General features: G+C 39.8%; 1 protein-coding gene across 3 annotated transcripts in view; it reads left to right on the top strand.

The window, feature by feature from the left end:
* The window catches only part of PIK3R1 (phosphoinositide-3-kinase regulatory subunit 1), an 88,034-nt gene that overhangs the window by 53,658 nt on the left and 19,251 nt on the right, over positions 1-15,125 (top strand). For all 3 annotated transcript variants that reach the window (XM_019667250.1, XM_019667247.1, XM_019667248.1), the window contains exons 3-7: positions 5,450-5,542; positions 5,975-6,049; positions 11,865-11,996; positions 12,817-13,018; positions 13,204-13,283. In XM_019667250.1, coding sequence (XP_019522795.1) covers positions 5,450-5,542; positions 5,975-6,049; positions 11,865-11,996; positions 12,817-13,018; positions 13,204-13,283 — 582 coding nt within the window. The remainder of the gene's footprint in view (positions 1-5,449; positions 5,543-5,974; positions 6,050-11,864; positions 11,997-12,816; positions 13,019-13,203; positions 13,284-15,125) is intronic.

Raw genomic sequence — 15,125 nt, 5'->3', positions numbered from 1 at the left:
CCAAGATTACATTCAGTAAGTGGCAAAACCAGGATTAAAATCCAGGTCTCTGGCTTTAAACCTGTGCTTTTAATAATTTCTCTACTGCTGATTAAACAGGTGTGCTCTAAAATTAAGGAACCCATAATTGGTTTTTTGCTGTTTTAGTTTTTTAGCTTCGATATCTTAGCCAGTATTTGTTACAGCTTTGCCCATAGAGCTTAAGAAGTTTAAACATTCAGGGTATTAACCGTTATAGGAATAAAGTATGAGCATGCTTAGAAGGTTTATTTAAGAAAAGTATTAGGATTCGTTAAATTTTTGCCCACTAGAATGTACATTTTTCATTTCAAATAATGAGACATTGTTTCGGACAGAAATAAAGTTTTGATTTAGCAACAATGATTAGACAAACATCTTGGTTTATAATAACATCGATCCACACTTTGCATATACACTTTCTTTTCCGTGTATTTGTATTAGATTTTAAAAGGTAAGTGGCAGTGTTTCATCCACTTCCAAGCTACTTCCATCAGTAATGAAATACTTGGCTTGGGCAGCCTCTGGAGTCCCAGAATTTCAGCTTAAACTTTCCATTCATCCCTGCCAGGCACTAACTCTAAAATATCTTTTTTTATGGAGAACGCCTCCCAAAGGTGCAGCTGTGTGCTGGTTTCATCTTGCACTTTGTAGCGGTGTTGGCACCATTTAATGCGAGGAATGCCACTGTCTCCCACACACCGCTGGTGCCCAAGGACTGTTCAGGCCTGTCCATGTTAGTGGTTTGGGAAGGGCCTAAATCTGGAGAGGAGGCTTCTCTTCTGTTCCATATGATTGGTTGTCACCAGGGCAAAGGGGGGAAAATAGAACTTGTGGAAAATGCAGACTCTGATTTGTCATCAAAAATTCTTTCTACAACCTGAGACACCTAGTTCATTGGCGTTCTTGTCAGTGTTGAAGACTGATTTCTCTTTTCTTACGAAACAATGCATGTCTTGGCTTCACTACCTTTAGACCTTTCTGTTCTCTGTTCTTTTCTTTTTTTCTTTCTTCTTTTTTTTGGTCTTCTTTCTCACAATACTGATTTCTTCTGATGAAAAATGATTCAGCTCATTGCAAAACTGGTGTTGGATTGTAGCAGAGGAATCTACAAATTCACCCAGATTCTTGAGAGTGGGCTTTGCTCTCCAGACTTATACGCGGGCTACTGCAGGACTCACAGCTAAAAAGCGTTCCTCATTCAGGTATAAAAATCGGCCTGGTATAAAAATTCAGGTTTACAAATCTGAAATGTAATGAGCTTGTATGTGCGAAGTTTATGAGGATCATGCTAATTTATGTAATGTTTGATAATCACCATATATGAGCTATATATATGTTGTACATATGTGTTTTAGTTCCATTATGTTTCGGTTTATGGAACTGGATGATATGGGGCTTTATCATGACTTTTCAAAAAACTACTTGCCAAATTTGGTAATTCCTAGCAATTGTCATTTCCTGTTGGAATTCCTTAAAATGGGATCTAATGGAAAAGTAAATATTGACCTTGTGTATTTAATACAATGAAATAGTTGATTTTAGGATTGTTGAAATAATTCATGTTTTGCTTTAGAAATACTTTTTAGATTTTTCATGTTGATTGACCATGCTGCTGGAAGTAGACGTGAGTGTTAAAGGCTGCTTGGGTAGGGCTCCCACATTCCCTATGTTCAAATGGTTTAAAGGGGAAATGGATTGAATCACAGATATTATACTAGAGAACAGGAAATCTTTGCATTGTTTTTTGTGTCGTTTTTTTTTTTTTTAATCGTCTCTCCTTGTAAAATTTACCTTTTAAAACACCCATTGCAAAACCTTGATCAGCTGTGTTGATTCATACATTTAGGTAATAAAGCTTTTTTCAAGATTAAAAATTCAGTAGGAAATTCACTCAGTATATTACAAAAGGAGTGCTATACTTCCTATTATATACGTCTAGTTTTTTCCTTTGTAAAGTATTCTGGTGTGCACTTTGAGAAATGTTCTAGGTACCTGCTAGCTATCGCAGTGCTTTTCAGAAATTTCACGTAACACTATATTGAGTGAAACAAGTGATATTTTGTAACTTAAATACTTTGTAAAAAAAAGGTAGACTGCCATTGTTTTGCTAAAGAAGTATTGGAAGGACTAAGGAAAAAAAGATTTTGCTTTTTTTTTTTTTTTCCTTCTTTAAGTTGAAGAAACAGAGAATTGGAACCCCTTTTAAATGTAGCATTAGCCAACCCAGTAATATAACAGCTGTTGGGTGCATATTCCAATCACAATTAGGTGAACTCTTTCATTATCACTTAATTTAACTTTCATATTTTCCTGCAGAAATGATTGTTTTGATAAGATTCTAGAAGGAGATGATAATCTTTATTAAGTAATTCCATTTTCAGTTGCCAACTTTCAAGAATTTTTTTCTTATTTTAAAAACAAAATGTTTGTTTAATTTCTGAGAGAAAGGAAAGTGGAACTGGGCCTGTTAATTGGCTAAGTGTTGGATGGATATGTCCGTGTAGTTAGCATTTACTCCTCAGCTTTCATCGTGGCGTGTGCTTAAGGCCTGTAAATTCCAGAGGGCCAAGGAGAAACACTACAGTGAAGCCTGATTAATGACATGTCTCTGCATTTATGTTTCCCTTTTGTTACCTGTGTTGATAGGGTGGTAACTTCATTTTGTTCGCTGTAGAAGGCATTTAGGAGGGGAAGATATTTTTGTGAGCTGATACTCTTGGAAGGCAAGGGGAAGTAGTTTATAGCTAATCAGCAAAAATGAAAGAGTATGCTCTTTCATTTTATAGTTTTTCTTTATTTTTACAATGCTTTTAATTAAAAAAAACTATATGAAACTTTCAAGACATTTGTATCTTAAGTGCTTTTCAGATATACTCACATTTTAGCATTTAGAAATTTGGGGCATGTCATTGCTGGATTTTTTTCAGGGAGTCACCCATATGAATTTGCTTATCATAACAGCATGTCCTAAGATTTAGTACTAACTCCAAACAGATTACTAGCTTCATTCCTGGATATTCCAATTCCAGGGCTTTGTGGTAGTGCCTGGGACTGATTTCCTAGCAAATTCTCTAGGCGATCCATAGGGTCAGGCAGGTAAAGGAAACACAGGATAGATACAGTTCCCACTCAGCTCTCTGCATACTGACTGTCTAGAAATGGCATGTCTGTCCTGCCTTTATGAAATCGAAAATGTATCCCAGTGGCATTCCACTAGGACAAAGTCACCCAGGAAACTTGAGTGATAATACACTACGTGCCCAGAGTTCAGATGTCAGCTGTATGTCCAGATGCCTGGTCCTCAGGGATGGCTTTGTAGTGGGGTCTCTAGCACAAAGCCAACTCAGGCATCTTTCCTCTGCTATTGACAAAGTTTGCCCTTGCTCAGCCTCTAAGACTGCATTCTCTAATACTGTGGTCACTAGCCACATATAGCTATTTCAATTTAATCAATACAAATTTAAAAGTTCAATCTCTCAATCACAGTAGCAACATTTCAAGTACTCGGAAGCCACATGTGGCTAGTCACTGCTTTATTGGATAGCACAGCTCTTAGAACATTTTCATCATCGCAGAAAGCTCTCCTAGACAGTGCTGCTCTAGGATTTTCTTCCACAATTTAGCTCTGCCCTTGTCTGCTGGGTAGCTGCAATGGCTAACAGAGATCGGTGCAAGATCACACATATCTGTCTACCACAGGGCAGATTGCAATCTAAAAGGGTCTTCGAACACAGGGTGTAGGGTTTGTAAAATGATACAGGGTCATTAATTCTCTGAAGTAAAAATGTAATTACATAATTTTATTTTATTTTTGTATCATAAATCTGTTCTATGTTCTATGAGAACTCAGTATTAGAAAGACAGGCCTATTAAAAATTTGGTTAATTTGATATATGGCTTATAATAATCACATCACTAAAATCTCACTGAAACAAAATTGTAAATATTTCTCTTTCTTTGATTATATAAAACTGTCTATTCCTAGATAGGAGTACACAGTGATGAACCTTAAGTGTTTAAATAATTACTAATTGATGGCTAATAAACAGGTTGCACATAGAGATATTTTCAAAAAGACTATCACTTACCTATATTTTGCAGTTTGAGAAATTTGAGGTGAATAGATTTAGCTCCCTCTTCTGGTATATTATGAGGAAAAATTTTTACTCAAAATGGTTTCATATGTTTTTGGAGTGAATACATTAGCAATGTAATGTTGAAGAACATTATTTGTAAGTGTCATCCAATTAGATTTTTCTTCTTTTGTATCATTGCAATTGGCAAAACATGTACCGTATTTGCCGGCGTATAAGACGATTTTTTGGCGCTGAAAAATATGCCTCCAAGTGGGGGGTCGTCTTATACGCCAGGTACACTTCAGATAGACTGCCCATAGTGCTTGCCCCGTGCCATAGTGGCCTCCCGATGCCCGCCCACTTCATTCCACATACCGTTCAGGCATCAGCAGCGCTGCTGGGTGTATGCTCGGCTGTTATGCGATTTTGCTGTTATGCGATTTTACCACACTCGCAAAATCGCACACAGCCGACCATATAACAAACTCTGTATCTTGAGTGGAAATGTTAGGGGGTCGTCTTATACGCCGAGTCGTCTTATACGCCGGCAAATACGGTAAGTAGAGCATGGAAGAACATTTTATGAAAGGATCACATTCCTTAAGATATTAACTAACCAAAATAGGCAAATAAAGGCTTTGACAGCAGGTACACAGGGACTTGAGTGTCAAGTGGCCAGTGATCATGCGCATTGACTTCCGGGTCTGATACTGGGCCCACCCGTGACATTTTTGGGGCTTCGGACAAGAGTACAAAAGAAGACCCCCTTATTCTGTGTCTGAGTATTTTAAAGTTATAAATCATGTTAAACGATTGGATACAACCTGTTCTACCTTTCAGCCTGAACAGTTATTCCTTCACAATGACCAGGAAGCCAGATTTGAATTTCGATTTCTTGGGCTCTGAGTTCTGCCCCAGAACGAGGCTTTGCATGGGCCTTGCACATCCAGACTCCATTCCACCCAGCCCCAGCCCACTCCTTGGGCCTAAGGGGGCACCCCAGCAGGGAGATCTGCCCTGGAGAGGATAGACCGTGGGAAGAGGTATTGAGAGACCGCTGGGGCAAAGGATTAGGGATTCTGGGTAATATTTCTGAGTGTGCTAGGAGAGAAAAGGCCATGTCCTCTTGGCCCCCAAACTCATCACGCTGTGGGAAGAGGCACAACTGGAGGAGGGCCAGAGAGGAGCCTGTTAAAGTGAAGGCCCCAGTACAGGGCTCTCTCTTACTCAGGCCTGCGTTTACTCCTGCCAGATAGAACTAAATTACTGTGTATTTAAATTTCCTCCATTGTTGTCTAATGCATTTGATTACCCCAGATTAAACATAATTGTACGGTTTTGTTTACTTGCAGCTTTGACCCTTCAGGATCTTGCAGAGCAGTTTGCCCCTCCTGACATTGCTCCACCTCTCCTTATCAAGCTGCTGGAAGCCATTGAAAAGAAAGGTAATCCGACGGGTGGGGTGAATCAGTTAACTTGCTCTATCCTTGTTTCGTGGGTGTTAAAATTTGTTGTCTTATGGGCATTCATTAAGTACGTTTCTTCCTACCTGTGTGAGACATGCAAGCTCTTCGTTGCTGTGTACTGGGGACGTACCCTTGGTCTGAATTCTAACTGCCTGTTAACATGCAGTTACTGTATGGAAACTATTAAATTCTCCATAATTTAATAAATGAAGTTGCTCCTTAGTGGCCAGATGATTTTGCCAAAATTATTGACATGCCAGATAAGATGAATAGGAGGAGTGGACTTCCAAGAATATTTGGTACACATCTAGAATAGATACTGGATGGAAACTGGAATGCCTTTCTGGCAGCAGGCTCACAGGTTCTCCAGAGAGCTGTGTTTTTGCATACTCAGTCTGTTTTGTGTCCCAGGTCTGGAATGTTCAACTCTATACAGAACACAGAGCTCCAGCAGCCCAGCAGAATTACGACAGCTTCTTGATTGTGGTGAGTGTCACAGAGATAGAAATACAAATGGGAAAGTGTTCTTATCTTTCTGTCTCAGGTAAAGCACACAAAACTTGAACTTAACCATGCAGTGTTCTAAGTGTGAAGGGAGCTCAGAAATCGGGCGCAGTTCCCTCTGCCCTGTTATGGTAATAGTACAGACCTTTGGTGTCTGTCTCCTGAGTTGGGGCGTGTGTGCATGCCTAAGCAGGCACATTGGCCAGCAGCACGGCCAGGAGCCTCTGGGCCCTGCCGAAATTAGAGGAGAGAAGCAACCTCTTGGGATTTCGCTGGCTCTACATGTCTTTTCCATCTTTCTCTGACCCTGCAGTTGGCTACATCTAATTCATCTGGATCCGTTCAAAAAAATATTTATAAGGCTATGTTGTTTAACAGTTGTCTTTTCTGACCTTTTCCCTTTTTCCCTTTCCCTCTCTTTTTTCTTTTCCTTTTCCTTTCCTTTCTTTGTGTTTTCCTTCCTTCCTTTTTTCATGCCATATTTACGTTAAGTAACATCATGATATTGTTATAGCCCATGGTGTGCTATATGCCATGGTAAACAAGCTCTCTGAGGGGAGAGGGTAAAAGCTTTGGTTTGTCAGATTTGCCCACCATCATCAGATTCAAGCTCCCAACATGTTATCACTGAACTCTTGACTTGGGCAGAATTGAGCACAGTTGGGCCTTGTGATTGGGTGCAAGCCAGCTCCTCACACCTTTGGTTAAATGACATCAATTAACGCACCCAACTGGTGGCTTTATTATTTGTCTCCTCCTTCCTTTGCCATGAATAAAACTGTACAAATGTGAATGAATTTACTCGTCATCAATCATTCCAGCAAGTCATTGTCTATATCAACTTCTAGAATCTCTTCATTCCTTTCCAACCCTTTTTTTTTTTTTAAGAAAATAATTTTCTGCCTCACATTTTTAACTGATGGATGTTTGAACCCAAAAGAGTGAACCCCAGTTTGGAAGGAGCTCTTTCAGATATATAACTATGCAAAGAAAACCCACATGATATTTAGTTAAATGAAAATTTAAAGTGTGAAGCTGCTTTAAAATGAGGCATCTTATGAAAAGTTTTAGAAGAGATGTTTCTGGGGGAAAAGAAGGAGATTAGATTTTTATCAGTAAATAGCTTCACTTGAAATGCACTGCACAAATGTTTGAAGCTTTAAAAAAATGTTTTTAAACTTTCATTCTTTTCCTTTGTACGTGGAAATCAGTCTTACACGTACATACAGGGCATATCCTCTTTACTGTTGCGTCTTCTGTCTTACCCACAGAGTAGGTCATTAGAATATGACAGGCAGAAAACTCAAGGTGAAAGACTTGTTTTTCTTTATTTATAACATCTTTACCAGGGTATTAAGGAAACACTGAGTTTTGTCCTTAGCCAATTGAAATAGTGACACATGTTTTGGTCAGAAAATCAGTCAAGTTGAACATGTTAAAAGTCACAGGAAATGTTGAGACATCAGAGACCTATGAAATGGGAGTTACTTGAGAAATAGTGGTTGAGTTTTTAAATGTGACCAAATACACATGATGCAGTTTAGCTTAAAAAAAAAATCTTCACACCACCTGTGAGATGGAATAAATAACCAAAATTCATGTCAACTATATATTTTGACAGACAACTTTCCTTCCTCATTTGAGATCAAAACACACACGTAGAACACTGGTTTCATTTGCATTCTGTGCTATAAAAGTTCATTTTGTAGCAAAAAAAAAAAGAGTAAACATTATCTAAATTTAGGAGCAGATCCTCTAGGACTGTTTCCAGCTTGAGGATTTCTCAATTCATAAAAATATTGTATCCTGGGAGAACCTCAGAGATAAGTCACTTACACTAAAAAAGAAAAAAAAATGTCTTTTTAACAAACCCTATGAATTACCAGTGTCTGAAAAGGACAGATGTGGAAGACAAGCAGCCCACTTTTATTAGCACCTACTAGGTTATTTTATTTCATCCATACATTAACCTTGTGATGTAAGTATTACTACTGCTGATGGCAAAGGTGTGACTTGCATCCAAATTGTCCTGGCTTCTTAAGTCCTTTTTACTATATTGCCCTAAAATGAATTACCTCTTTCTTGTCTCATTTGAATTTTAATGGTTTGAATTTTCTCCTGATTGCTTTGGTTTCCTTAACCCAAATCAGGCTTTTTCTTTAAAAGTTCTCATCACAAGAAAAAATTTTTTGTTAACTAGATTTATTGTGTGATCATTTCACAATACATACAAATACAGAAGCATTTTGTTTACACCTGAAACTAATACTGGGGGTGCCAAAAAAAATGTCTATAAGTGGACACTTCTGTCAGCGTTGCTCAAGCAGTAGTTTGCCATAATCAGAAGTGTCTGGATGCTGATGGTAACCACTGTGAGCACCTCTTGTAATTGCAGAAGTCAAACGTGACTTGTATTCGTCTTTTGTTATCAGTATATATTGATTATTACAATTTTAATACAAGTTTCCTTCTTAAAATGTGTATACATTTTTTGGGCACCCTCTGTATAATGTTATGTCAATTATATCTCAATTTAAATATCAGGCTTTTTCAATCTCAGCACTATTCGCATTTTAGGATGGATAATTGTTTGTTGTAGGGGTCTATCCTGTGCATTGTAGCAGTTTAGCAGCACCCCTGACCTCTACCCATCGTCCCCCAGTCATGACAATAAAAAATGTCTCGAGCCGGCCGAGAGTAGCTCAGTTGGTTAAGAGCTCGCTCAAGAGTTTGAGCTCTGAGCAACAGGGTCACCGGTTTGATTCCTGGCCCAAGCTGAGCTGCCACCGAGCTGCCAACGGGTGGCAGGATGGCTCAGCTAAAAAAAAAAATGTCTCCACACATTGGCAGATGTCTGGTGGGGGTGAGGGTGGGGCAGCAAAATTGAGAACCCAGATGAGAATTACTAACATAGATAGAGATCAGTTGAGGAGGGGACACCATTCCAGTTGGAGGAGGGATGAAGTGTTGGAGCGGTTACTGGCTATCTGTCTTGAAAAGTGGGGAGGAAGAGGATGTAAACTCACCCAAGCCAGATCTAAAGATTTTATACCTCTCACCTAGCTAGCTTCAAAAGTCATCATGACAGACATGGATAGCTCATGGAAGAGCTTTAATGCAAAAGAAAAAAGAGAGACAGACACACAGAGACAGAAACATAGGGCAGAAATAAGACAGAAACTCCAAGAAGCTTTAGAAGGTGCATTAAAATAAAACAAATGGAACATAGCATGTCATCAGCTCTAGTGGAATTTGATATAAGGTGAACTTATGCAAAGACTTGCCAAAAGCTAACCCAGAGACTTGATACAAGGTTATTTCATTCAAAGGCTGTAAAGCCTCTTTGGGATACACCTCATGTGTTAGAGTAATGTTAATTCCCTAAAGCCCTACTCTAAGGACTTTTTATAGGTCAGTCCACAAACATGTAACAGGCACATTCTAGGTGCTGGTCACTGGGGGAAGTAAGAGGAGAAGGTCAGAGCCACAGTCCGTGCCCTTGAGGTACTCTCAGTCTAGGGGGAGGCACATCACTACTATGCTCTCTGGAAAGTGTCCTGAGAGAGGTGTGGCTCATCAGCACTGCTCTTGCAGAGAAGGCAGCAGAAACCCTGCCTGAGGGAGGGACATGTGGAATATTTAGTGTCTCTATGTTTTACTACATCATCAAATGATTTATCGCACTTTTTTAGGATGAGCAAATTAGTAATAATTTGCTGGTAAAGAGACATAGTAAATGAAGCAGACAAGGTGTTAAGTATGGTGTGTTTGTGTGTAGGGTGGTGGCAGCAGCTTGCCCAATAGCCAGTGACTGTGGAATGTCCCTGTCGTGATGCACACACAATTTTGTTCGACAGTCCACTAGTAGAGGCATTGCTTTTGAGGTTGATCCTTTATGCAAAGACCTAGTATTGCCTTTCCCTTTGCTTGTTAGAGATGTGCTATGTCTCTGGTTAGTTCTTTGTAGGACATTAAGCGATTTAACCCTTGCCTGTTCTGTCCACCTTTTTAAGTTTAACAATTATTTTCCTCAAACTAACCTATCCACATTTGTTATGATATGGTCTTTTCTGAACTTTACAGTATTGTGTGATTATCTTTCCTAATACCTGCCTAGTTAGTGGGGCAAGTTTGGATTATAAGCAGTATCTAAGGAACTTTCGTAGCTTGAGGTTCACAGAAGTGATTTGTAATATCACACTTGGTTCATGGTACTCAGGACACCATCTCCTACTCACGCTCAAACACCTTGCTATAAACTTTGATTCTTGCTCACCCTCTCCTAGGTCACAACCCCATCCATTCAGTCACCAAGTTATGTTATTTCTTGATAATGTATCACACATTTCTAGTTGTATTACAATTCAAATTACCAAGTGTTATCTTTACTGCCAGCAGCACGCCTTTCCAACTTATTTTTAACACCACAATTAACAAAGCTGTTTTAAAATACAGCATTTTGTTCATCATATAGCTTTTGGTTCACCTCTTCTCCGTTGAGTTCCCAATTCTCCTCAGGTTAACCTCATGTCACTAGCATGTATCCTTCAGCAGCAATCAAACACCTTTCGTTTTCAGACGTCTATAATCGTTCCTTCCCCCAGTATCCCTTCTTTCTGCCAGGCACTGTGCCTTTTTCTCTCTCAAGTTCTCAGAGAGTAACTTTGATTTGATTCGTATCACCCTGTTATTGAATTGCCTGACCTCTCTCACAGCTGAAGGGTTTACTGGACAGATAGCTCGTCTTATCATTTATCTGAGATAGTTAGTTCCGTGCCCACAGGTTAGATTAGTAATGCTCTAATCAGAATACCCTGTCAGTATTAGGGGGAAACGTTCTAAAGATGTTCAAATTATTTTTATGGATATTCTTGAGGTGGACTGCTAAAATTCTTTATCTTATTGTTTAATCCATCACTCTGTTGGGTTAAATTTATATTGATTCTGAGATGCAGTATTTAGCAACTCAAATTTTAGGAAATCTATGGGTTTGAATTTCACATTTTCCTGTTGAGGTTTTAGGAAGCATTTACTATATGATTAGCCCTCCGTAGGCAGAACCCTTCTCAATCAGGGCAGAACCACCCTCCAGAAGGTATTTGGAAATGTTGGGGGGAGGAGGGACTATATTAGTTTTCTAGGGCTGCCATAACAAAATTCCACAGACTGGGTGGCTTAAAAAACAGAAACCTATTTTTTACTGTTCTTGAGGCGAGAAGTCCTAGATCAAGGCAGGTTTGGTTTTTTTCTGAGGCCTCTCTCCTTGGCTTCCAGATGGCTGCCTTCTCTGTGTGTCCTCACATGGCATTTCCTCTGTGCTTGCACCCCTGGTGTCTTTTTGTTTGTCCAAATTTCCTATTCTTATAAGGATACCAGTCAGATTGGATTAGGGCCCACCTTAATGGCCTATTTTAATTAGCCACCTCTTTAAAGGCCCTACCTCCAAATACAGTCACATTCTGAGGTACTGGGGTTAGGGATTCAACATATGAATTGTGGGGGACAATTCTTTTTTGTTGCCTGAAAATCTGGGAATGTGCTCCTGGCATCATGGGCAGGGGCCATCATGCTAAATGCTTACAGCATTGGGGACAGACAGAAGAACCTCACAAAGAAAAATTGTTCTATTTGAAATGCCAGGAGCAACCTCTGTGAAAAATCCTGTTAATATATCCCCAAGTATCTCATATTTGTCCTCATTGCTTCCTTTCATGTGTCATAAATTTAAGTCAGACATTCAGAAACTGGCGCAGCCAATGTATTGTCTGAAATATGTTTTTAAATGTTTCTATCATAGAGGCCACCTCCATGGACTTGGAAACAATTGATGTTCAAGTTTTAGCAGACGCTGTCAAACGGTATCTCCTGGACTTACCAAATCCTGTCATTCCAGTAGCTGTTTACAATGAGATGATTTCCTTAGCCCAAGGTTTGTTTTCTCTTCTGAGAACCTTACTGAACATATATTGAGGTGTGGATGTGGTTCTAAAATCTATGAAGTGCTGCATATAAAAAGAGATAATTTTTAGAAAATATTAGTAGAAATTGGCTGTCCTTCCTCTTATCTCCCAACCCCCTCCCCCACATTAGCACCACTTCCCTCCATTACCAGGACAGCCAATAGCAAACCCAGATTCTCATTGGCTCAGGAAGACTGTCCACATGTTGAAATGGCTAATTGTTAACCTTTATCAGTATTAACAAAGTTCATTATATCAGTGAAGGCCACAGTGTCCCATGTTCCATCTAGATTCAGGGAACTGGGTCAGGACCTGGTGACTGGGGATGTTCTTCTCATCTTTTTTCAAGTGGCCATTACAAAAGTGTTGAGGGAAAGAAGACTCGCAGTCTTAGGAGCTAATGCTCAGTTCAAGTTCTTTTGGGACAGGAAATTGTGGTTTGTAACCTTCAAAGTTAAAACCTGTGATACTTATCTGATGCTCCTCCGATTTAGCCAATCACACTCGCAGCTGCTCAATAGAGGGCAGATTTCTGCCAGAACACCCTGAACCTCTTGTGGTTTTTTACACTAAGAGTTTCTTACATTTCCATTTGACTTGAGATTTCTACTTTCTCACAATGCCTTTTCTAACGAGAATAAATGTACTGTCTGCTGCTTCTGATGACTTTGTTTTACATGACTTTTTCTACAGCTAGAACAGACATTTTCTAGGTGTTTATTTGCTGATACCTAGAAACAGTCTCTTACTTTTTTTTTCTTTCGTTTTTTTTTTTTCTTTAACTTGCAGAAGTACAAAGCTCCGAAGAATATATCCAGCTGTTGAAGAAACTCATTAGGTCACCTAACATACCTCATCAGTATTGGCTTACGCTAGAGTATTTGCTAAAACATTTCTTCAAGCTCTCCCAAACCTCCAGCAAAAATCTTCTGACTGCAAGAGTACTCTCTGAACTTTTCAGCCCTCTGCTTTTCAGATTCCCAGCAGCCGGGTAAGTGAAAGAAGAGAAACATGTATTTTGAGGGTGATTAAAGTAGTCCTCTTGATTGGTCATTAAACTTATTCTAAGATATGAGTTCACAGATGCATATGCATATTTGCACTTGAATGTGCATAAATGAAAAATGACTTTATTGTTTAGGGGGAAGTTTTCTAACAGAACTCTCTTTTTTGTAGCTCTGAGAATACTGAACACCTCATACAAATTATAGAAATTTTAATCTCAACAGAATGGAATGAACGACAGCCTGCTCCAGGTAATGCCTTTTAAACATTTAAAATTCTTTCATTGTCTGGTTCTTAGAGCATGAAAAGTGGTGGCTTTAGAGTGCCTCTGAAATTACATAAGTTTCTTGTAGAATGGAGATCCATGATGTAATGTTCTCTTGTAATTAAAAAAAAAAATAGCTGATGGTAGTGTATATGGTAAATATTATCCGGATTTTTTAACATTGTGGATTTTAGGTGATCTTGGTTTTAGATGAGGCTTGTTGGGAGAGTTCTCTCTTCCCCTCAACTTTTATGCGTCTAGTTGTTGCATAAATTATTGAGTTCATTTTAGTTGCTGACATTTTTGTTTTCCTTTCTAATATTTAGAAAGTAAGGAATTTATAATTACTATATAATTTAAAGTATTTGGGAATGTGTATTTTGGAAGCAGGTATGCTGAGAAATGTCTGTCAAAATAAACATTTTCAATAATGCAAGCAGTATGAAACCAGGGTGTTCACTGAAGCAAGTTAAAGCAAGCCAGACACTTCTTTGAAAGCAGGCTGGCATTCAACTAGCCGTTTAACAAAGCATGAAATGTAGACCATGTTAGCAGTGGATTTAATTTAAACTGATGTATTTTTCTTCTGTGGAATGCCTAAACAAGCTTACTTTGCTGTATACACTGGTTAAAAGCTAATAGAGGCTAGCCATTTAGTATAGCGATTGGGTCCTAGAGGAGAAGTTTCGGGACCAGTGAAAGGTGTTGCTTGTGGTCTTCATTTATGCATAGAATTGAAATAAAACATGCTCAGTGTATTGTTTATGATAGGTGACTCACGCAAATGACTAAGTTGATCTCTGCATGAGCATGCCTGGGGACCCCGTTATCAGTGTCAGGCAGTGGAGGTTTAAGTTCTGCTTTTTAAGGTGATCCCTGGCCAGGCTTGGTTGTTCACATTTGGATGGAACAGACTGAGGGAGGCGAGGGCCTACGCTGAAAACCCACCTGTAGGGTTGGGATAAAGGAGGCAGGTATTGGTGAGGGCTTCTGTGGACAGGCTCAAAATACGGTATCCAGAGGTGAGAGAGGCAGCAGAAGTGGTACCGAAGGCAGGTGTGTTCCAGATATCCCAAATCACTGCAAGCAGGATGTTCAACAGGGAGGCCCAGAATTGTAGGTAAACTGCAGCAGAGAAGTCTGACTACAGGTATGGCCTGGGGCTTTAGTCCAAGGGGTGGCCCAAAGGTTTTATCTCCTGGGACCACTGGAGTCGTTTGTTAATGAATGTTGGAGCTGTGTCGGTGTTCGGAGCTGCCTTGGGCTCAGTAGGAGAGAGTGCAGTGATGGGTTAGAAGTGCCCCATGATGAGCGGATGGAGCAGGTGTGGAACATGGCACTTGAGCCATTCATTGATGACCATCCCTAGACTAGTCCCATGGGTGGGGAAGGAAGAAGACTACCAAGAGCAAAGGAGGACTCTGGGTCACAGGCCGGGCTCCAGTGTTTTACTTCCTCCTGACTCATGGCAGTAATGTCAGAGACTAGCGAGAGCTGGGCCCTGCTGGCAGGGAAGGGCCTCGGCAGTCCTGGTCTTCTCAGCGGCTACCCCTCTGGAGAGGGGACACATGGAAGCTGAACGCCAGACGGGGTATGACAGATACCCACAAATGAGTTTATCACATGGAGGTTTTGAGAATTTCCACTCTATGGAGTATTATAGGATCCGTGGTGGAGTTTGATGGGCCTGACTGGTGTAAGCTGGTTAAACGTCTTTATCAGTTTTAGCCTAATTCTGCCAGAGAAAAGATTCATCTGCAACCAATTTCACAACGCACACTAAAAACTGCTTGGTATGTCACAGCCCCTACCTACATTCCTCTATAAG

The sequence above is a fragment of the Hipposideros armiger genome, unplaced genomic scaffold, assembly GCF_001890085.2.
Source record: "Hipposideros armiger isolate ML-2016 unplaced genomic scaffold, ASM189008v1 scaffold_489, whole genome shotgun sequence".
Taxonomy (NCBI): Eukaryota; Metazoa; Chordata; class Mammalia; order Chiroptera; family Hipposideridae; genus Hipposideros; species Hipposideros armiger.
This window is presented reverse-complemented; position numbering and strand designations above follow the sequence as displayed.